This window comes from Notamacropus eugenii, chromosome 1, assembly GCF_028372415.1.
Source record: "Notamacropus eugenii isolate mMacEug1 chromosome 1, mMacEug1.pri_v2, whole genome shotgun sequence".
Lineage (NCBI taxonomy): Eukaryota > Metazoa > Chordata > Mammalia > Diprotodontia > Macropodidae > Notamacropus > Notamacropus eugenii.
The window spans coordinates 737,664,819-737,687,527 of NC_092872.1; the positions used below are offsets into that span (position 1 = coordinate 737,664,819).

At 47.2% G+C, this 22,709-nt stretch overlaps 1 protein-coding gene across 21 annotated transcripts in view; it reads left to right on the forward strand.

Moving 5' to 3' along the window:
• Nucleotides 1-22,709, forward strand: part of DYSF (dysferlin) — a 253,717-nt gene that overhangs the window by 174,664 nt on the left and 56,344 nt on the right. For 15 of the 21 annotated variants that reach the window (XM_072598690.1, XM_072655480.1, XM_072601105.1 and 12 more), the window contains 4 exons: nucleotides 11,130-11,231; nucleotides 11,316-11,477; nucleotides 12,080-12,245; nucleotides 13,273-13,349. In XM_072598690.1, coding sequence (XP_072454791.1) covers nucleotides 11,130-11,231; nucleotides 11,316-11,477; nucleotides 12,080-12,245; nucleotides 13,273-13,349 — 507 coding nt within the window. Of the gene's footprint in view, nucleotides 1-7,547; nucleotides 7,590-11,129; nucleotides 11,232-11,315; nucleotides 11,478-12,079; nucleotides 12,246-13,272; nucleotides 13,350-22,709 lie in introns of all 21 variants that reach the window. The other 6 variants (XM_072651404.1, XM_072597099.1, XM_072650688.1 and 3 more) reach the window with 1 other exon arrangement.

A 22,709-nucleotide genomic window follows, 5' to 3' on the forward strand; every position in this document is an offset into this window, starting at 1 on the left:
GGTTGGGCATAGTACCTTCTGTAAAATTCACCCTGGGCTCTGTATTTTTGGAGAGACAGAGAGGAGCAGTTAAAGTCCCTGACCTCAAGAAACTCGTAGACCAGGGACTCACATATGCAATTAGAAAACACTGCAGAATAGTATAAAGCCAACCACCACACTGAGTGGCTCACACTTTCCAAAGTTAAAAGGTCAGTGCAGGGAGGAGCAGCTTCCTGGGGGAGGGGGTGAATGGCTCTCCTCTGACCAGTGATGAGGTGGATGTTGAGGAGAGTGAGCTGGAAGGTCCAGGGCATGAGGAGAGAGAGCAGGGTAGAGTAGGAAGCAGGGTGATAGGTGATTGGTAACCTGGGAAGATATTTAGAATTTCTTTAGGTGAAAGGAAAGGTTAGCCTTTCAGTAAATCAATAGGCCTTTATTAAGTGATCACTATGTGCCAAGCATTGTGCTGAGCAGAGGATGGACTGGCACAAGGAGAGATTGGAGATGAGGAGACCAACCATAAGGCTATTGTAATAGCCTGGGAGTGAGATCTGAACTAGGGTGATGGCTGTGTGAGTGTGGAGAAGGGTATGTATGTGATTGACGTGGTGAAGAAAGAAATGACAAGACTTGCTAACAGATCCAAAATGTGGGATAAGGGGAAGGGAGGAGTTGAGGATGATACTAAGATGGTGACCCTGGGTGACTGGGAGGATGGTGATGTCCTTGAAAATAAGGAAAATTGAAAAGAATAGAGTGTTTGGGGGAAAAGATGATGAGTTCAGGTTTGGATGTATTGAGTTTGAGGTGATATTAGCCAAAAGACAGTTGGTGATGCATGATCTGGAGACCATTCTGGGAGTATAGTGTTCCCCTTGAAGCACCACATTTTAGGAAAGAAATTGATAAATGGAGTGTCCAGAGAAGGGCAAAGAGGGTAGTTAAAGTCCTTTACTCCATGCCCTAGGAGCACCATTTTAAGGAACTAGAGAAGACAAGACTGAAGAGATGAGACCCATTGGTTGTCTTCAAGTATTTGAGGGACTGTCATGGGGAAAATGGTTGGATTAATTCTGCTTGTTCCCAGAGGAAGAACATTGGGTGAAAATTGCAAAGATTAAGGCTTGACATAAGGAGAAACTTCTCAGCACTGTGTACTGTTTGTCCCGAAGTGGAACACGCTGCCATGGAAGACCATGAGTGTCTCTTTCAATGGAGATCTTTAATCAAAGTGGGGGTGATCTCTTGTTGGGGATGTTTTAAGGGGAATTCTTGGACTAGGTAATACTTGAGGTCCTTTCTGAGACTGAAATGCTGTGGTCTTGTGATATTCCACTCTCTGGGAATAACCTTCATTATCAGGAAGGAGTGAAGACAATGCATTCATTTACAAAGTGGGTATGATCAAATATTCAGTCAATCAGACAAGCATTTGTTAAATACTTTCTATATGCCAGACACTGTACTAAGTGCTGGAATACAAAGAAAGGGAAGAAGAGTCTCTATGCTTTGAAAACTTACTTCCAACGGGGACAGGGACAGGGAGGATCTAACCCAAAGCTTCTAGAGACCTTTCTGGACAGAGCCGGGTGCTGAATGCTGGGGTGGGGAGAATCTGACTTGTGAGGAGATACATTTTCTGCCCTGGGGGAGCCCCTGTTCTGGAGACACTTGTTTTGTGTTACATGCTGTTATATAATTTCTGGTCACTGTGAGAGCCTCTGATGGGTTCTCTTCCCCACTCTCCTCCCCTCCCTTCCCCTCCCTTCCTCTCCTCTCCAAGCCATCTTCCACACAACCAACAACTAAGGCACAAGTCTGACTGTGTCGTGTCATGATGCCTGGTGCTTCTTAGGCAGAATACAGACTTTCTCCAATCTGATTTCCTCCTGACTTTCCAGCTTTATTTCCTCTTTCTCCCTTTCATGTATTCTATTTTCCACTTAAGCTGTTTCCCAAATTCTTCACAAAGGTCATCTTGCCCCCATCTATGAAATGTTTTTTGCTGTTTAATCATTTTTCAGTGGTGTCCTACTTTCTGTGACCCCCTTTGGGGTTTTCTTGGCAGAGATACTGGAGTGGTTTGTGATTTACTTCTTCGGCTCATTTTACAGATGAGCAAACTGAGGCAAACAGTGACCTGCCCAGGGTCACACAGCCAGTAAGTGTCTGAGGCCAGACTTGAACTCATGAAGATAGGTCTTCTTGACTCCAGACCCATGTCTTTGTCCACTGACCCCTTCATGAAATGCAAGTGCAAGGTACAAAGGAAAAATAAAAAACAAAAAACTAAATTTGAATTTGGAATCAGAGGAGCTGGGTTTGAGTTCTGACTTTACTACTCACCTGATTGATCCTAGGTAAATCAGGAGAGAGAAGGAGCTTCTCTGGGCCTCAGTTTCCTGATCTGTTAAATGAAGGGATGAAACTAGATGACTTTTAAGGTCTCTTCCAGCTTGAAAGCTCTTATGCCGTGATCTCCTTTACAGATCCTACTTCCATTCTCTGGGCCTCAGTTTACTCATCTGTAAATTGGAGATGTTGGATTTGGTGACCTTTAAGCTCTCTTTCAGCTCTAGATCTGTGGCCCTAGGAAGGAATCTGAGGCCTAGGGAGGTTGTGACTCATCCAAGACCCCACAGGTGTCAGATACGAATCCAGGTCCTCTCACCTCAAATCCAGCCACTGTCCCAGGAGCTGACTTTGAAGGCCCTTTCAATTTTCTACCACAAAACAGTTCTTATTCTTTCCTTCTGTCTCTTTCCTGGCTTAGCCCCCCTCCTCTCTCCTCTGCCCCTTCTTATCCCTCTTCTCTTTGTTCAGAAGACAAAAGCAGGGGACCATAGCCAGAGGGAGCAACCCAGAAAAGCTTCCATTTGGGATTTCCTGAGGCCCCTGTGTATGCTGGGAAAGGGGATAAAGCATGGGGCAGAAGGAGGCCCTTTGTTCTCATTCTGGGGTTTGGAAAAGGAGGTGACCCTGTCCTGGGAGCAGGAAGGAAGGGTGGCAGTCTGCAGTCAGGTGTCCTGAGCTTGGGTCCAGCTCCTGTTAATGAGGGCGGGAGGGTAGAGCAGCTTCCCTCCCATCTTTGGTTCCACCCCAAGGGGCTTGCTCCAAGGGCAGGGACACTGGAGAGTCTCCACTTCTCCCTCTGCATGCCAAGTCTGGGGAGGAAGGGGGGTCCAGATGCTGACAAAGGTCCTCTGGGGAATTGTTCCCCTAAGTGAGAAATGGGAAAAACCTTGGTTTTCAGGAAATTTGCCAGGAGCTACTCTACCTGTCTCCCTCCCCCCGCCCCACCTAACTCCACAAGAAAGTTGGGCAATTTATTTTATAAGTTACTAAATCCTCCCTCAGCCCCAGCCCCCCTGCTCCCCTCCCCCCAATTCTGGCTTTAATTTAGAACATTGTTTTTGCTGGAAGAGTAATTAGAGCAGCATGTTATTCCTAATGAGCCCTTAGAGTGTGATAGGGACAGACAATGGAGGTTTCTAGGCTCTGATGCTGAAATGAGGTCTTGCTCACTCTGGCGGACACAAGGTCCTGCCCACTCTGGTGGCATGAGGTCCTGCCTACTCTGGTGGTGGCCACTGTTGGGAGCTCCCAGAAGGGAGAACCAGGCACCTCTGGCCATCTGGCCTGCTCCGAGGTGGCCCGCGGCTACTGACAAGTTGGAATTCGAAGTCATTGTTCAGTTGTTTTGAGGTCCTGTATGACTCTTTGTGGCCCCATTTGGAGATTTTCTTGACAAAGTATGAGTGCCATTTCCTTCTCCAGCTCATTTTACAGATGAGGAAACTGAGGCAAACATGGTTAAATGGCTTGCCCAGGGTCACATAGTTAATAAGGGTCTGAGGCTGGATTTGAATTCATGATGATGAGCCTTCTTGACTCTAGACCCTGTCTCTTGCTTCCTCTCCTTTCTACCTGTGTGATCTCAGGGCAGTCACTTAACCTTAGAGTCCTCACACATAAACTAGAGGGTTAGAAGAAAATCTCTTAGGTTCATTCTGGCTCTAGATCTGTGATCCCAAGTCAAATCACCTCTTAGGGCCAGTTTCCTCCTATGAAACAAGAATCCTGGGTTAGATGATCTTGGGAGTCCCTTCTGGATATACAGCTGTGAGAACTGATGGTTAAATTTTCATTGTGAACATCTATTCCTGAGAAATCGGCAAACTACAAATCAGGGATTGATTTGTTACCTTGTTGATTGTCTAGACTTAAAAAAGTGATGGGAAAATATTAATAATGAATATTAAATTTAAAAGTGTGTCATACCTACTTACTTCCCACTCTCCTTCAGCAACATTGTTAAGTGGTAATCATTGACCAACACAGCCCCAGTTTTTGTTCTGAGGTCACTCCTTGTTGGACCAGGATTCTCCTCCTGGCCATGGGCTCTGATGGGGCAGCAGGGTCACTGTCCAGAGCCAGATAAACTGAGCTCATTAAAGAAGCACTGATCATTGGGCTACAAAGAACTTTCCAGCTATAGCTGAGTAGAAATCTTTATACATTACTAGAGGTAGCTAGCATTTAACAAGGTCACTAACATGTACAGCTGAGCATGACAGGGACAGACAGCGGCAGCCTCCGTACTGTCATTCAGAAAGGTTTCCTTACTGTGATGGAAGGATAAAATGAGATAATATTTATAAAGTACTTTGCAGACCATAAGTGCATGACAAATGAATGTCAGCTAGTATTATTTTTTCCAGTTCCATAGAAATCCTAGGTATTTTTATCCTTATTTGACCTTCACAACGACCCTGTGGGGCAGGGGCTGTTATTTCCCCCATTTTACCGATAAGGGAACTGAGACACAGGAAAGTTAAATGACGTGCTCAGAGTCACGCAGCTAATAAGGGACTGAAGCAAGATTCAAATTCAGGTCTCCCTGACTCCAAGTCCGGCTCTTTCCCTCCACTGTGTCACCTTTAATAAATAGCCATCTAGCTGCTTAAAGCCCTCCCACGATGAGGAAGTCACTCCCTTAGAAGATATTCTGTCCTGCCTTTGAACACTTCCCATCATTAGGAAGTCATCGTGGCCCAAGGCATACAGGCATTGGTGTCCCTGAGTTTTCTTTCTACCTCCCTCCATCTCTTAATGTCCAGTCTGTTTCCCAAGGCCTCAGGACTGGAGGGGAATTGCTGGGTGGCTAGGCGGTGGTTAACTCCTTTCTCCCTCACTGGATCTGGCCTGCCTCCATTGGGGTGGGCAGAGACAAAAGAGAGCATACAGAGCCCTGATCTAATAGTGGAGACATGGGGTCTGCCCTGGTGGAGACACAGACCTTGACATGAGGGATCCCCAGATCTGGGGTTGGGGGTGACACTGTCCTTGGTCTCAAATTCATCCCTGGTCTAGATTTTAAAAAGTGATGGGAAAAATATGAATAACGAAGATTAAATTTAAAAGTGCGTCCCTGGTCTAACGTACATGTTTGCTTACATCTTGTCTCCCCATTAGACTTTGAGCCTCTTGTGGACAGGAACTGTCCTTTGTCTGTCTTTGCATCTCCTTAGTGCTTAGCACAATCCCTGACGGATGGTGGCTGGTTGTTGGCTGATCTTGCTTTCAGGGACTCCTAGCTGTGATGGGGGAGACATAGGTCCTGCCCTCAGGACAGCCCTAGTATGATGGAGAAGGCCTCCTCTTTGCTCTCAGGGAACACCGGATCTCATGGTCAATGGGGAAGACATTTGACAAACATTAAGAAGGGTCTGCTTTATGTATGAAACTGTGTTAGGCAAAGAGAGACTACAAAAAAGAAACTAGCCCAAGTATGGTCCTCTGGGGACTGTTGGGGGTGGGCTGGGGGTGGACACCATCACTGATGCAGGCTTGGGGGAGGGGGAGGGCAAAGGCATTGAGAAGGGAGACATCAGCCTGAGAACCGGGGACACGGATAAGTGTGACTGGGCTGACCTTAGAAAGCATCCCAAGGGGAGCAGCTTGAAAGAAAGTTGGACAAATAGGTCTTCACTCTGCCCAGGAGGGCCTTGAATGCCACTCAGCACTTATTCAGTAGGTCATAGAGAAAAACCAAAGATGATTCCAAAATTTTGAACCTGTTTGATGGGGAGGATAGTTGTGCCATTTATAGAATTATAAAAGCTGGGGGTGGGGCGGTTGAAGGAAGATGATGAGCTTGGTGCTGGATATCACGATGGTGAGATGCAGCAGGACATTGGGGGGAGATGTCCCCTCCTCTCCACTCACAAGGCTATGACCCTAACTCCAGCCTCTATGTCCCCTGGTCTGACTATTAGTTATTCTCCCTGCCTTCTCTCTCTTTGCCAGCCACTCGATTTTCTACAATGCTTCTGAAACAATCTGCCTCCAAGCACAGGTCTGACCATGTTACTTTTTGTCATTCAGTCATTTTCAGTCCTGTCTGACTCTTGGTGACCCCATATGGGGTTTTCTTGGCAAAGATACTGGAGTGAGTTACCACTTTCTAACCTGTTTAAAAAATCTTCTGTGACTCTCATGTGCCCCGAGGGTAAAATCCAGTCTGGCTGCAGCCTACCTCTGTGGGCATCTCTAGTCTCTGTGGAGTCCCAGGTCCAGACTGCTTTCTGCTCCCCAAACTTGGGCTTCCCTCTCTGTGCCTTTGAATCTAGAGACCAGAAGGCCTGGCGTGTATTTCTTCCTCATCTGTGCCCTTCAGAATCCCTGACGTCCTTTAAGATCCAACTTCTACAATGGGAAGATTTTCCTAATCTCCTAGTTTTTACTTTTTTTCCCCCTTCTCCATTATTTTTTTATGTTCATGTTTTCCCTTACTGGAATATAAACTCCTTGAGTATCTCTAGTACCTAGATGGACGTAACAGGTGCTTAATAAATTCTTGTAGCTTGACCCAAGGGATGCGGGCAGGATCTGTTTGTATAGGGGAGTAGCAGTGACATTAGCCGAGGTGGTACCCAGAGGACAGAGAGTGCAGAGGATGGTGAAGGGATGCACTTGGCTGGAACAGGAGGGACTACAGTGATGAGTTGAGCCTGACTGCAGAGGGCACTGATGTGCAGGCAGACACATTTGGGATCGATGGGGAGGGCAATGGGGAGCTGTTGAATGTTCTTGAGCCAAGGACATTACAGGGAGAGGAAGTGATGTGAAATAGAGGTAAGTCTGGCCAGGTGAAAGACCAGAGAGAATGCTGCTGTAAAGGACAAGTTCAGTTTGGGTCAAGAAATACTAAAAACTTGTGGCTAATAGTGCTTGAGAAGGAGCCTGGCAACGTGGACTGAGAGCTGGCCTCAGAACCAAATCCTTGCTAGTTGTGTGACCGGGGTCAGTCCCCTCCTTCCATCACTTGTGAAAGGTAAGGACACCTCCTCTGGGCCATCTGGGCCAGCACTCATTCTTGCAGGGGAAGGATCAGGACACAAAAGTCTGGGGTGGCATCAGGAGTAAAGGCGTTGCTTCCCAGAGGCCTCTGGGCCCTGGGAGTGATGGCCTTGGCCCAGGCATCAGGACACGGGCTTTTTCTAACTGCCTTCTCTGCTTGTTCTCTCTTGCCCTCCTCCCTGTCTGGGCCTGGCTCTCCGCAGCTGTGTGCACCTGCCTTCTTCCTCCAGGGCCTCATCCAAACGGTACTTTCTCTCCTTTCCCCTCCTCTACCTCCCTGCCCCCATCCCACCATTGTCTGGGGTTCGGAGATATTAGGAATAAATTGCATATCTATAAAGTGTAACAGATTTTAAACATGCTTGGGGTGGGGTGGGGGCTTCCTCTTTAAAGGGACCCTGCTGCCCCTGAACCCTCAGGGGGCCACTAAGGGAGGAGATGCCAGAATGCAGAAGAGGTCAGAGATGGGGATCAGATTGGATGCTAATGAGAGGAAGAGGACCAGGACAGGAATGTGTTATGTTGGCAAATGGGTGAATTTGCCAAGTCCTGATTGATTGTGATTTCCCTGGGCATTTCAGGGGAGATTAGGAAACCTGAGTGGGGAAAGAAGCTGATCCTTAGGCCTTGTTGGCCCACTGGCGCAGCTCCAGGGGCAGCTTCCTCTGGTCCTTCTGCTTTTTCTGAGGGGTAAAGAGGTGGAAAGAACTGGGAGAAATCCCAGCTAGGTCTGGGCTCTGGGAAGAAAAGAAAGGCAGAAATAGTCCCTGTGGGGGATAGATACAGTTAAGCTAATGCAAAATCTATACAAATGAATAGAAAGTTAGAAGTCGACCTGGTGCTGTGCTTAGGAAGATGGACTTGGAGTCAGGGGGAAAAAGCATTTCTGTAGCACTTCCTACATGCTCAGGTCTTTACAAATATTGTATCATTAATCCTCACAACCTGGACAGCTAGGTGACACTGTGGCTAGAACTCTGGACCTGGAGTCAGGATGGCTCATCTTCCTGAGTTCAAATCCGGCTTCAGACACTTACTAGCTGTGTGACCCGGAACTAGTCACTGAACTGTATTTGTCTTAGTTTCCTCATCTGTAAAATGAGCTGGAGAAGGAAATGGCAAATCAGTATCTTTGCCAAGAAAATCCCTAATGGGGTCACAAAGAGTCAGGCATGACCAAACAGCAACAGTAATCTCACAACCACCCTCGGGGGCAAATGCTATTGGTTTTACAGATGAGGAAACTGAGGCAGACAGCCCATGATCATACAGCTAACGAGTGTCTGAAGCAGTATTCAGACACAAGTCTTCCTGAATCCAGGCCCAGCTCTGTCCATTTTGACACGGAGCTGAGTTCGGATCCCATCCATCCCTGACACTTGCTAATTAACTGTGAGACCCATATCCATTAATCACTCAGCACTCCCAGCCAATCTTCTGTGACTCTAAGTTCAAACCAATTCAATAAACGTTAGACACCTACTGTGTGCTAGCTGTTGGAGACATAAAGACAAAAATGAAGTCATTCCTGTTCTCAATCAGCTTACATTCTAATGGGACTGGGGGGAGAATGCGAACATGTGCACACCTACACGCATGCAAAGTACAATTTTAGATGAGAATCCCCAACTACCAGGAGAATCAGTTATAAGTGAGTAGCTTGTCTGTGTTGCTGGACAGATTTTTCACACAGAAAGTTCCCCATAGTTGAAATCAGAGGTCCAGACCAAAAACAAAGAAACAAAAACCCCAAATTAAAACAAAGTGATTTCAAGAGGGAGAAAGAAGGACACTGCCCCAAGACTCAGTTTCCCCAGCTGTCCAGTGATGACAATAATCTCTCCCCAATCTAGGTCACAGGGAGTTTGTAAAGAGAAAATTTGGAAATGATGCATCAGCAAGTATAGAGAGTTATTAGAAGTATTCCATTTGACTTCAGGCCTCTCTGATCCCAGTTCTGACTTGGTCCATCAGTTTTCCTTTTTCCACATCTCGAGCTTATATTTTGGGCGTAGGAGTTGGGGATGGGTTATTTCAGAAGTCCTATTTATTGGGAGGCACCATGCACCTGGAGTCAGAGGATCTGAGTTCGAATGTGAGTTTAGCTTAGGACAGTTCCTGGCACATTAGTGATGCTTGTTCAGCCATTTTCAGTCATGTCCAACTCTTCCTGACCCTTTTGGGGTTTTCTTGGCAAAGATACTGGAGAGGTTTGCCATCTCCTTCTCCAGTTCATTTTACAAATGAGAAAACCGAGACAAACAGGGTTCAGTGACTTGCCCAGGGTTTGAGGCCAGATTTAAACTCTTGAAGATGAGTCTTCCTGACTCTTGGCCCAGTGCTCTATCCACTGTACCACCTAACTGTCTTCCTGGTACACAGCAGGTGCTAAGTAAATGTTAACGATTAATTAATAAATACTTCTGCAAATTAATTAATTCACTTTGGACAAATAACTGGAACATTCTGAGCTTCAGTTTCTTTATTTGTAACGAGAGGGGGTTGGATTAGATGATCTCTGTGTCTGTGATGGGAATAAAATGTCTTAAATCAACCAGCATTTATTATGCTCCTACTATGTGCTGGGTACTTTGTCATCTATCAATAAAATCAATCAATAAATGTTTGTTAAATACCTACTATGTGCCAGGCACTGAAGATACCCCCCCAAAAGGGCAAAAAACCAAGGAGTCTGCCCTCAAGGACCTCTCATTCTAATGGAGGAGATAGCATGCAAAGGACTGTGAACATACAGGTAGATACAGAGTGAGTGGGAGGTAGCCTTGCACTGTAGAACTTTCATGCTCTCCCATCTGTGTTACAAGAAGCATCTTCCCCACTCATGTAAAACCCTTCACAGTATGCTTTACTCCCCTCTATGCCTTCTATGCGTCTGGCTACACCAGCCTTCCTGTTGCTTCTCACATGCCACCCTTAATTTCCCAATGCCTGGCTTTTGCACTGGCTATGCCCCTTTCCACCACACCCTGAAATGCTCCCCTTCCTCTCTTCTCACAACTTCCCTGGCTTCCTTCAGGACTCAACTCAAATCCTACCTTCTGCAGAAGGTCTTTCTCAGTCTCCCCCAGCTCTAATGCCCTCCCCTCTCAGATTTCTTTCTATTTACTCCTTTATCTGTCTTTGTAGGGACCTAGTTATTTGTGTGCTGTTTCCCCCATTAGAATGGAATCTCTTGAGTACAGGGGCCTTCTTTTTTACTTTCTTCATGTCTCCAATGCTTAGTACAGTGCTGGGCACATAGTAGGTGCTTAATAAATACTTTTGGCTTGATTAATTGAATTCGTATGTGTTCTAGTAAATTCCCTTCCCAATCTGCTATCTCCATTTTTCTCTCCCCTTCTCATTCCAAATCAACCCTTTGATTCAATAGTTTCCACTGAGAGCTGGACTGCTGGGACCACCAGACTGGGGCTAGGACCCAGTGCCTGTGGGAGACAGGGGGCAGGCTGGGGAAGGAGGGGCAGCAGAGGGATGTTTGGGGGCATTGACTCCTGTTTAATAATGAGGTTTTTTAATTCTTTTAATCATTGTGTCACATGTAAAAAAATCTGTTTCTGTCCCTGTCTTTCTGCCTCTCCATTCCTGTCTTTGTCTCTATTTCTGTCTCTCCCCGTCTCTCTGTGTCTCACTGTTTCTGGATCTGCCTTTCTGTCTCTCCATTTTTGACTCTTTGTTTCTATGTCTATCTTTTTGTTTCTGTCTTTATTTCTATCTCTCTGCTCTTTATCTCTCTGTCTCTCCCCTTTATTCCTCCCTCTCTGTAGGATGGGGACACAGACCTGCCATACCCTCCTCCCCAGAGAGAGGCGAACATCTACATGGTCCCCCAAGGCATCAAACCAGTTCTTCAGCGAACAGCCATTGAGGTGAGTTGGGGTTCATGAGGCAGGGGAAGGAGGCCCATGCCCCAGGTCCTCTCCCATGGACTGTGTCCAACCCTTCCCTTGCAGATCTTGGCCTGGGGGCTCCGGAATCTGAAGAGCTACCAGCTGGCCAGCATCACATCCCCAAGCTTGGTGGTAGAATGTGGGGATCAGGTGGTTCAGTCCTGTGTCATCAAGAACATCAGGAAGAACCCCAACTTTGACGTCAGCACCCTCTTCATGGATGTGGTGAGATGCTGGTCCTCTGCCCCATCCCTCCTCCTCTGTGATCTGTGGGTGGGCACCTGCAGATCTCTGGGTATTGGGAGGCCAACTTTTGGGTCTCCAGGCTTGTTTCTGACTTGCCATGGGATCTTGGGAAAGTCTCTGAATCCTGGCTTCTGTTTTTCTCATTTGGAAATGTGAGAAATGGAGTCAACAAGGCCTGAGTTCAAATCCCACCTTGGACACATCCCGAGCTCAGAGACCTGAGGCAAAGCATTTCCCCCTTCTCAGTCTCAGTTTCCTCATCTGTAAAGCAGAGATAATATTAGTCCCTACTTAACAGAGTCATAGTGAGGATTAAATGAGATAATATTATCAAGCAAATGTTAAAGCTATTATGATTATGGAAAAGTGTAAGCCCACCATCAGCGTCCCCTGGGTTCTGTGCCACCATCCCTCACACTTGGCCTCAGGTCTGATGCAGTCTCTATATAACCATTCACTGCAGATAATGGAGGTCTGTATGTAGGTTTATTCCAAAACGGAAGACCTGGGGAACTTCGGAGGAGGGATCTGGGATAACATCTAGAGACCGTGCCCTCATCCTCTCTCTTACCCCTTGACAGCGGCTGCCTCGGGAGGAGCTTTACTGCCCACCCATCATCATCAAGGTCATTGACAATCGCCAGTTTGGACGGCGGCCTGTAGTGGGCCAGTGCACGATACATTCGCTGGAGCAGTTTCTGTGTGACCCGTACTCATTGGAGAATGCCCCTCCTGAGATGGGCTCTGGTACAGAGAAATGGGGCCCGGGTCTACTGGGAGGTCATGAAGGAAAGGAAAGAGGGTGGCCATCTGGTGGGGTAGGGGGAGTGGATAGCTTCATCAGCTCCATCCCTTGGGATAAAAGCCCACAGTCTTTACAGGGCTCTCCCAGCATGTACTTGCTTTCTTAGATTATAATACGCTCCCTGAGGGTACAGAGCACAATTCTTCAACAAACATTATAATCCAGTCTGACAAACATTTATCACATTGCCTGGCTTACAAGGCACCAGGACCTGGGGTATGAAGGTGAAATGTGATGCTGTCCCTGTCCTCAGGGAACTTATACTCTCATGCAAGGATAAGCTGCCCACCTAGATAAGGCCTCTTTTCTCTCTGCTGTGTAGCTGAGTACAGACATAGGCACCCAGGAGGCCTCCAGGAAGGCTCCCTGAAAAAGTCATTGATGAAAACAAGGGCCAAAGGGCAACAGAGGAGAAGAGAGGGATGGAGAAATTGTGGGAGAGAAAGTGAAAACAAGAGAAAGGAGAGAGGAAGAGGAAGAGAAAGAAGATAGAAAGGCATAGCAAGAGAGGGAGAAAGTTGGAGTGAGATAAAGAAGGGCTAAGGAAAGAGAAAGAAGGAGAGGGATAGAAAGAAGTAGAGGAGGGAATCAAGAGAAAGGAAAGAGAAGGGGAGAGAGGAGACAGAGACAAAGGGGGCAAAGATAGTATAGATGAGATAAGAGCCAGTCAGAGATGAGAGAGACAGAGACAGAGAGAATCAGAAGGGAGAGACCAAAATCTTGGTGGGAGAGGTGGAAAAGGAAAAAAAGAGAAAAGACAAAATTGTGTTGAACAAAGGCAATGGGGAGAAGACAGGGCTATACACATAAGAGGAGCGCAAGTGAATGGTCTCTAAGATCCCCCTGCAGAGCCCCCATCTCTCTGGGATGATGCCTGGCCCTGAGTCCCCCAGCTCTGGTCTACAGTAGAGGCCTGAGCCCAGGGGAGGGTGGTCCCATCTGATGGCTGCCTTTCTTCTCTCCCCACAGATGACGGTAGCCTCCTGAGCCCCCGGGATGAAGTGCTAATCGACATCGATGACAAAGAACCTCTCATCCCTGTCCAGGTAGGGCTTGAGCTCAGGAGCTGTGACTGGGGCCTAGACTGAAGGCCACTTTGACCCCCACCCTTCTCCTTTGCCTCTTTCCTCTCACTATCAGAAAGTCTTTTATTAAGAGGTTCTTTATTTGTTTCCTTAGATATTTCCCAATTACATAAACTTTTTTAAACACTCATTTTTAAAAATCATCAAAAGGTCTTCATGTATCACCTTTTTGAGTGTCTTACAGAGTGAAGGACATAGATACAGTTCCTATGCTCTGGTAGCTCCCAATTTGATGGAGGATATATGGTCTTTGTCCTTAGATTTCTTCTGGTCTTACATGGGAGAGATGGTTACTGCCCTCAAGGAGCCCCAGCTCTGGGAGTCACATTTGGCACATGGCAGCATGAGGGGCAGATTGGGATTCCCAGTCTAAGATCAGCTCTGGGCATCAGGGAGAGGGAACAAGGGGAAGCTATGGTTTGGGCATTGAGAAACAAAGGAGCCTGGTATGCTCTTGTACCCTCCCTTCTCTGGAACCCCCCTTAGGGAAATTGGCACACATGCCCAGTTTGGTCCCAGATGTAACTTAATTGGGCCTTGGGAACAGTTCAAGGAGAGAAGGCTTGGCCTGAGCTCCTGTCCTCTGGCATACAACCCACCAAAGAGGCCTTAGGGGTCTTCCATATCCCCCACTGCTCTTCCCCAACCCACACTGGGTCTGCCTGAAACCTCACTTCCAATGTCAAACAGCCATGTCTGTGGAGGGTGCCAAGCCCAAGAATCCTGTGAGAACAAAAGAAGCCCAAGTGGAGGGGGTGGGTGAGTCTGGGGGGATAATAATAGTTATAGCTTACATTTTTATAATTTGTAAATGAGAGGCATCGTGCCATAGTGGATAGAAAGTTGGTCTCCCAATAAAAAAATAATGCCCACCTGCACTGTTACCAATGAAACCAATCAATCAGTATTAAGTGCCTACTATGTGCCAGGTACTGGGGATGCAAGGACAAAGAATGAAACAATCTCTACTCACAACGAGCTTGCCTTCTAAAGGGAGAGATAACAAATGCATATGAAAATGTAGTGTGTAATTCTGGAGTTAAAACCTACCTCCCTACATACAAAGATATCATGCACAAACAAAGTTGTTTAACTGGAGGGCAGCAGCAGTTGGGAGGATCAGGAAAATATTGAAGCAGAAGATGGGACTCCTAAAGAAAGAGGGGATTCTCTCAGGCTGAGATGAGGAACGAGAGCCTTCAAGGTTCAGGAGCAGGCCAGTTCAAAAGGAAATGTTGTATCATGAGTGAGAATCAGGAAGAAGACCAATCTATCTCAGTGTGGGAAGAGAGGCTGGAAAGGAAGATGGTGGCCAGGCTGAGTAGGGCTTTAAAGGTCCAACAGAGGAGTTGTATTTCATTCTAAAAGCAATAGGAAACCACTGGGGCTGGTTGAATGGAGGAACCACATGGAAGGAGTCACTTAAGGAAAATTATAGCTGTGTTTTGGATGGACTGGAGTAGGAGAGTGAGGGGCTCGAGGCAGGGAGACTAATCAGGTAGCAGTTACATTGAGTTAGACAAGAGGAGATGAGCTGTGATGGTAGCTGTTGTGAGTAAAGAGAAGGTTTCAGAGGTAAGAGATGTGAAGGTGCAAACAACACTTGGCAACTAGTAGGAGAAGTGGGGAAGCTAGTCCTATCATCATGCACAAAGCACTGGCCTTGGAGTCAGGAAGACTCATTTTCCTGGTTCAAATCTGGCCTCAGACACTTACTGGCTGCGTGACCCTGGGCAAGTTCCTTCACCCTGTTCGCCTCAGTTTTCTTATCTGTGAAATGTGCTAGAGAAGGAAAGGGACCAACCAGTCCTGTATCTCTACCAAGAAAACCCCAAATGAGGTTGTAGAGAGTTGGACATGATGGAAACAACTGAACAACAAATAGAGAGATGAGGTGAGAGTGAGGAGTCCAGGATGCTGCTGAAATTATGAACTTTGGAAGGATAGTGGTGTCTTCAATGGGAATCAGGAAGTTTGGAAGAGAAAAATATAAGTTCAGTTTTAGACAATGGTGAGTTGAAGATGTCTTTGGGACATGCAACTTGAGATGTCCAATAGGCAATTTGTGCTCCAGGATTAAAGGTTAGGAGAGAGATACAGATCTGAAAATCATTTGCATAGACTAGTTTAGCCCTTGGGAGCTGGTAAAGTGACCAGACAGAGTGTAGGGAGAAGAGAGCCGGGACAGAACCTTGGGGGCTGTGATGTCGGTGATGAGCCAACAAAGGCTGAGAAGGAGATGTCAGAGATGTAGGAGGCAAGTCAGAAGAGAATATCTAGGAAGTGTTCCATGTAGCCCCTGCAGAAGGAAGGGCTTATACTGTGAAAAGACTCTAGATACAATACGAGTCCAGCCCCCAACCCTATAGTTTGTAAAGTGCTGGGCATACATGATCTCAGTGGAGTCTCGTAACAGCCTCGTGATATAAATATTATTATACTTAACATCACTATTATTCCCATTTTACAGATGAGGAAACTGATGCATATAGGGAGCAAGTGATGTGCCAAATCCCAGAAGTAGGAGGGGTCACCTTGGTTCTTGAGTTCCTTTGACTGCAACTCCAGCATGTTACCTCCTGGTGATGAGAGCTGGACGTCTATCGTTAAATTAACTAACAAGCATGAATTAAGCACGTCCTGTGTGCAGGGCTTGTATTAGGTCCTGAAGACGCAATCCTTGCTTTTGAGAAGCACAGCCCCTGCCTTCAGGGGCAGATGTCCCACCAAGGGAGGCATAGATAAGTGGGGACACCATCCTGAGGTTAATGTCTTCTGCTAAGGTTCCCAGAACATTTCACGTGCCTCATGTCTTCATGTCCCCTCCCAGCATGCCGCTGAGGTCTGTGTTGTTGTCATTTCCATTTTATGGTTGAGAAAAAAAACCTCGGAGAGGGGAAGTGATCAGCCTAGATCACATGCCAATAAGTATCGGAAGTGAGGTTTGCACGTGGGACTTCCTGACTTGAAGCTGGGTCCTCTGTCCACTGTGGCAGAGGTGTCTTTAACAGTCCCAGCAGGCAGGCCCTGGTACGCAGTCCAGTCAGGCGACCACAGAGGAGCTCATGGATTAGGGAGGGCTTGGTCACACAGGCCTGGAGCACTTCACCTGCAGGGGCACTACTTCTTCCTGTCTGTATACACACTCCCAGAAGGAGGGATGTAGGATCTTCCGAACCTGAAGGGAGCCTAAGACAGCTTAAGTGACTTCCTCAGGATGGCATAGCTAGGAATGGTCAGAGGTAGGCTTTCCCCTCCCATCCCTCTGGGGCTCAGTGCTCTGCAGCCTTTCCTTCTTTCCTGGACCACCATCCAGCACTAGCCTGGCTCAGTTTACTCAAGGGTTTTCCATGTCCTCTCAGCACCCTTCAGAAGGAGGCAGCTCAGAGGGGCTTATCCCCGTTTTACCAATGGGAAAAGTCTGTGAGGGGAAAGTGGTGTCCCTGAGTCCACAGCAGGCCAGTGGCAGGCTTGGGACTGGAACCCGGCTATCCTGGCTTCCTTGTACCTTGAGCACACACACACGCACACATTCACAGACACATATACACACACATACACACACCCACAACTCATACGCACTCACACACACTTTCACATGCACAAACAAATACGCATACACACGCATACAAACACACACATACACACTCACACACACTTTTCCATGCACAAGTTCCCACTCACACAGCACATCATTTCTGTCTCTTCCTTGGTCCCTGCCCAGCTCATTCCTTTCTCTGATCTCAATGTTTCTCCTCCCCCATTCTTGTTAGTTGGAAAGGCCCCCTGAATCTGTGCTTAATGCAGACCTCCACTTCCCTTCCCCCAGGGCCCGGGTTCCCATCTGCTGCCCAGATCTGCCCCATACCCTGACTTCACCAGGCCCACGAAGCATCGAGGGGGTTTATGTGTGTCTGGGCTGGGGAGGGTGGGGCTGGGACCATAACCCCTGCACAATCCCCCTTGGGAATGCTGCCAGAGCCCATATGACAGGGGAAGGCGACTGAGGCAGACACATTGTTTGGTTCCTTTGAAGCTGGAACAGACGGACCCACCCTGGAAGCTCCCACACTTCCCCTCCCACTGGAGGACTCCTCCCCAAGCTTTCCCTCTGTCCCAAATCTCTTTGGGAAGGAGGGCCTTTCACATGGACCACTCCCCAGATCTCCCCCTCCCCTTCTGTTATGGGGCCTCAGATTCTCAGACATTTGTACAGTACATCACAGTTACAAAACACTTTCAAACACCTTATCTTAATTATAGCCCTGGGCAGTAGTCAGGGTTTAGAAGCAGAGGAAAGAGCACACAGAAATATCATAGTAAGAGATGAGGGGAGCGGGAGGAGCGGGAGATTCGTACCTCAGGCCTTCTAAGTCTCATTCCAGACTTCTTTAAAAACTAAAAAAAAGTTTTTAATGCAGTTAACAAACACTTAGAGTGAGGTCCTGATTAGTGCAAAAAAGGAATTCCTGAGAAGTGGTCACATTATTTAAATTTTAATTGACTATTTCCATGGACCTGGAACCAATGACTACATTTTTCATGTGATTATAACTTTGAATAATGCAGATTCAAAAGATGTGACTGTTTCCTGGGGATTCATTGTTGTTTGGTCACTTTTTGGTCACATCCAACTGTTCTCTTGGCAAAGACACTGGAGAGGTTTGCCATTTCATTCTCCAGCTCATTTGACAGATGAGGAAAGTGAGGCAGACAGGGTGAAGTGACTTGCCCAGGGTCACACAGTCAGTAAGTAAGGGTCTAGGGCCAGATTTGAACTTAGGAAGAGGAGTCTTTTTGCTCCAGTTTCCATTCTCCATCCACTGCTGCATTTAGCTGCCCTGGGGGTTCGTTACACACAATAATGGGCCCTGGGTGTATTACCTTTTTGTCTCACTTCTCCTTGAAAGAAAGAAAAGCTTAAAATACTTGTAACAGCTATAGTCAAGTAAACACATTCTCACCACAGTGATGTCAGCAAATGTGCATCGTCTTCTTCATCTTTCATCCATCCCATCTCAGGTGGAAGGTGCTTTGCATTAACACAGGTCCTTTGGAATCATAATTGGTCACAACAGAAACATGGGACAGAAGAAGGGACTGATGGATGGTGTTTCATAAGTGGAAGGGACCCCAGAGACCATCGGGCCAAATCCCTTTGCTTGCTAAAGGGGATTCTGAGGCTTAGGGAAGTCACTTGGCCAAGGTTTTGCAGTGGAGTTGGAGGATCTGGGTACAAATGTCTGCCTCTTACTGAGACCCTCAGAAAAACACTTCCTATCTCAGTTTCTTCATCTGTAAAATGAAGCTGGTTTAGAAAATCTGTGAGAGCCATCCCTGTGAGACAGAGCGAGAGAGAGCGAGAGAGAGAGCGAGAGAGAGAGCGAGAGAGAGAGAGAGAGAGAGAGAGAGAGAGAGAGAGAGAGAGAGAGAGAGAGAGAGATATTGGTGGATTTTAGTAGTCTGGGAAAGCTCCTTGGAGAAGCCAGACCTGGGGCCTTGAAAAATGGGCAGGATCTGGTTAGGCACAGGAGAGGAGAGAAATGGGGATTTGGGTATTCTGCTTCCATATTGTGGAAAAAATAAGAAACCTGTGGAACTAGAGGGAGCCTGAGCTGTGAGGAGAAATTAGGGGGAAGCATTTCCTGCTGAGTTACCCCTTTGGGTTAAGCCATTATTACTTAAGATCCAGGAGGGGGCAGCCCTGGAGCCTCATGGGGTGGGGACAGGCTAGGTGGGGATTTTTAAAGACCATGAAGCTCCCCGTGCTCTCCCCTATGTGCTGGAGAGGAGACAGGGGATGATGCCTCAGAGCCCTACTGTCTGACAAGAGCCTAGGTAGCCTGGCATGGGGCAAAGCTAACAAGCTTGTATTAAGGGCTTACTCTGACCCAGGCCATGTCAGGCTATGGTGCCTGCCCACCTACTCTCCAAAAAAACACACCAAAAAACCCAATCTGTGCTTTCAAGGAACTCATGCCCTAAAAGGGAAGATAACTTCCTCAAATGATAATATACAAACAAAGTATAGACAGGATAAAGCAGAGATAATCTCAGAGGGAAGGCACAAAGATGATAAAGAACTGAGAAAGATTTCTTGCAGAAGTCGAGACTTCGACCGAGACATGAGGGAAGCCAGAGAACCCAGGAGGCAGCCAGTTCTGAGCAGCAGCCACTTCTAATAAATATGACTGGCTTAGACAATTTCCCCAGTTCCTCCTACCATTCACTGATAGACACAGACTAGTGGGCGAACCTACCAAACTTTCCCAATACCCCCAATACAATACACCCTCCTGGACCCACACTCTACTGGGCAGGCCTTGAGGTGGCTTTGAGCAACCCATATGATGGATCAATATAACTTGGAATCCCAGCTCTGAGATAAGGAGTGTCCTGGTTTACACAGATCTGTGAGCTTCTCAATGGCAAAACCAGATATCTGCTGTGACTGGTACTCAGTAGGTGCTTAATCAATGTTTGTTGACTTGACTTTGCCCAAGTGGAGACAAATGGTCAGGGTCAGATCATCAGCATAAGGGATGTCTCTGTTGCTGGCTCTTAAAGGCTAGTCTAGTTTCCTTCAGAGTGGGGTGGGAGAGATGTCACTAGTCTGTCTTGGCTATTTTACTCTGGGTTCTTTAATTCCTCACTTTTATGTTCCTCTTTTCAAACCCATTTGGCAGACACTGCTGATGGCAATTCCTTGGTAGGGGCCTAGCTTTTGTTGTAAGCACATGCTTGTGTTTTCTATCTGTCACGTCTCCATCTGCTGATATGTGTGTGAGTGTTTGTAACAGATTAATTTCCCCGTTGTTACAGACCAGGCTTACTGACAGCACTGATTTGTCTGTGCTAGCTCTGACTTGTCTGATACTTGTCTAAACTGGTGGAGAGGGCTGTGGCTAGGAAAATGGGGGACATAGAGTCAGAGCCTTTTTTCAGGTTCTCATCATAGAGCCATGCAGATGGGAGATATTAAATAGACTCATGGGCAAATCATGGGATTGTACCTTTACAGACAGAAGGGCCTTAGTTCTTAAACTTGGTGTTCCATCTCCCACCTCTGGACCTTTGCACAAACTGTCTCCTCTGCCCAGAATACACTCTCTCCTCATATCCATCTATTAGAATTCTTGTTTTCCAGACCAGGTGCCACCTTCTTCATGAAGCTTCCTTCGTTCTTTCCAATAAATGAATGTTTTTTTCCTCCCCAAATTATATTTGCTCATATCTGTATACAGATTGTGTCCACACGACAGGACTGATTGCATCAGAGGAGGGACGGGTGTGTGTGTGTGTATGTGTGTGTGCATGTGTGTGTGTGCTTTGTAGGTATTTTAGAACTATCTCTTGAATTCATCCCACTGTATTTACAGAGGAGTTAATAGAAACTTAGACAGCTTAAGTGATTTGTCAAAGGTCATTCAGATAGTAAGTTATAGCAGAAGCAGGATTCACACCCAGTGCCTGGGACTGGAAGCGCAATATTCCATCTCCTGGGGCCACACCACCCCTTCTTGGCCCTTGCTTGTCCTGAACTAACAGGAGCATGGAAACTGGGGACTCCAGTGTGGGTGGGTGGTGACCTGAGAGGCCAGGGCATTTGAAGGGTGATCAAAGTGAATACTGAAGTTGCTGAGTGGAAGGGCAGGGGTAGGTGTGAAAAGGAAGATGAAGGGAGGGAGGGAGGGAGGGAGAGGGAGAGGGAGAGGGAGAGAGAGAGAGAGAGAGAGAGAGAGAGAGAGAGAGAGAGAGAGAGAGAGAGACAGAGAGAGAGAGAGAGACAGAGACAGAGACAGAGACAGAGACACAAAGACAGAGACACAGAGACAGAGACTGAGACTGAGACAGAGAGAGAGAGAGAGAGGCAGGTGCGGGGAAGGGACTGGACATTTCCAGCAAGAAGTATTTGAATAATGTTGGCAGATAGAGTGAATTTTGAAGGAATGAATGAGTAAGTGAATGACTGGTTGAATAAATGATTGAATAATTTAGAAAACCATTTATTAAGTGCATACCAAACATAGTGCTAAATAATGAAGATACAAATAGATAGTTTCTCCTTCTGTTCCAATAAGGATTGACAACATACAGATACAGGTTTCCCCTGAGGGACAGGTGGAGAGATCCAGTGATCCTTGGGGCTTAGGGTGGATGGTGATGGGTTCCTCTGGAGGCATGGGGGCAAAGGAAGTGTCTAGAAGTGGCAGTAGGAAGCAAGGAGCACCCGACTCCTTGTGTGTCTCAGGGTTGGGGTAGGGAAAAAGAGGGGGCTTGGATTGAGATCTTTTCTGGGGAAAGCTAGCTTTCTGTGAGTACCAGGAGATGGAAAGAGCGCTCTGATGAGAGAAGGAGGTCTGAGATCCCTGAGAGGAGATGGAATTCAGATGTCCTAGGGGATGGATAGGGATGGGGATTGGGTAGAGATAAGACTGAGAAGGGCAGGGATGAGAGCAGCACACAGGGAGTAGGGGAACAGGAAGCAGGGATTGGCTCACCACCGGGCAAAGAATCTCTAGTAAGATAAACTAGTAGGTTCAATGGGCTAGGATTCTGGGGGGGATGGGGTCTCCCTAGTTTTAATTAATCAAAGCACAGAATGACAGGCCTTTGGTGTCTGGGAAGGTCCTATGTTGAAGGAGACCCCTGTGGCATCTGTTTCTTGCCTTGCAATGAAATGCTCTAAGACTGTTGGAGTGGCAGATGGGAAGGTCTCTGGCCAGGAGGCCCCACACCCCCAACATCTGAGGCCCTGCCAAGTCTTTGCAGTCTTCCCTAGTGCCTTTTCCATCCATCCCCTTTTTTCCACCCACACAGCCATCACCCTGGTCCAGGCCCTCACTAGCCTCTCTCCAGGCTCCTAATTGGCCTCCCTGCCTCCAATGTCTCCAATTCAGCTTCCACTCAGCTGCCAGAATCAATCTTTCAGAGGCACCGATGGAGGATAAAATAGAAATCCCCTGGCCTGGCATCTAGGTCCTTCCAAAATCTGGCTCCCGCCTAACAACCCAGCTTTATTTCCCATCACTCCCCCTCACACGCCCTATATCCCAGCCAAACGGGTTAACTCCCCAAACTGAACTGTTCCCCAGATGCTCCAGCTGTCTTGTGCCCCGGTGCCTGGCAGCGATACTGAGGGGGATGCATTTCTTTGTCCCAGCCTGGGGTACTGTTCTCTTGCTGTCCTATGACTTGGATGCTCCTTGAGAATTTCAGACTGTGCTGATACTGTCTACCCAGGCTTCTTACTGTCAATATAGTGAGCAAAAGAAGTGCCCTGAGGTACAGAGTTAAGACAGGGCAGCTGTTCACGTTGAC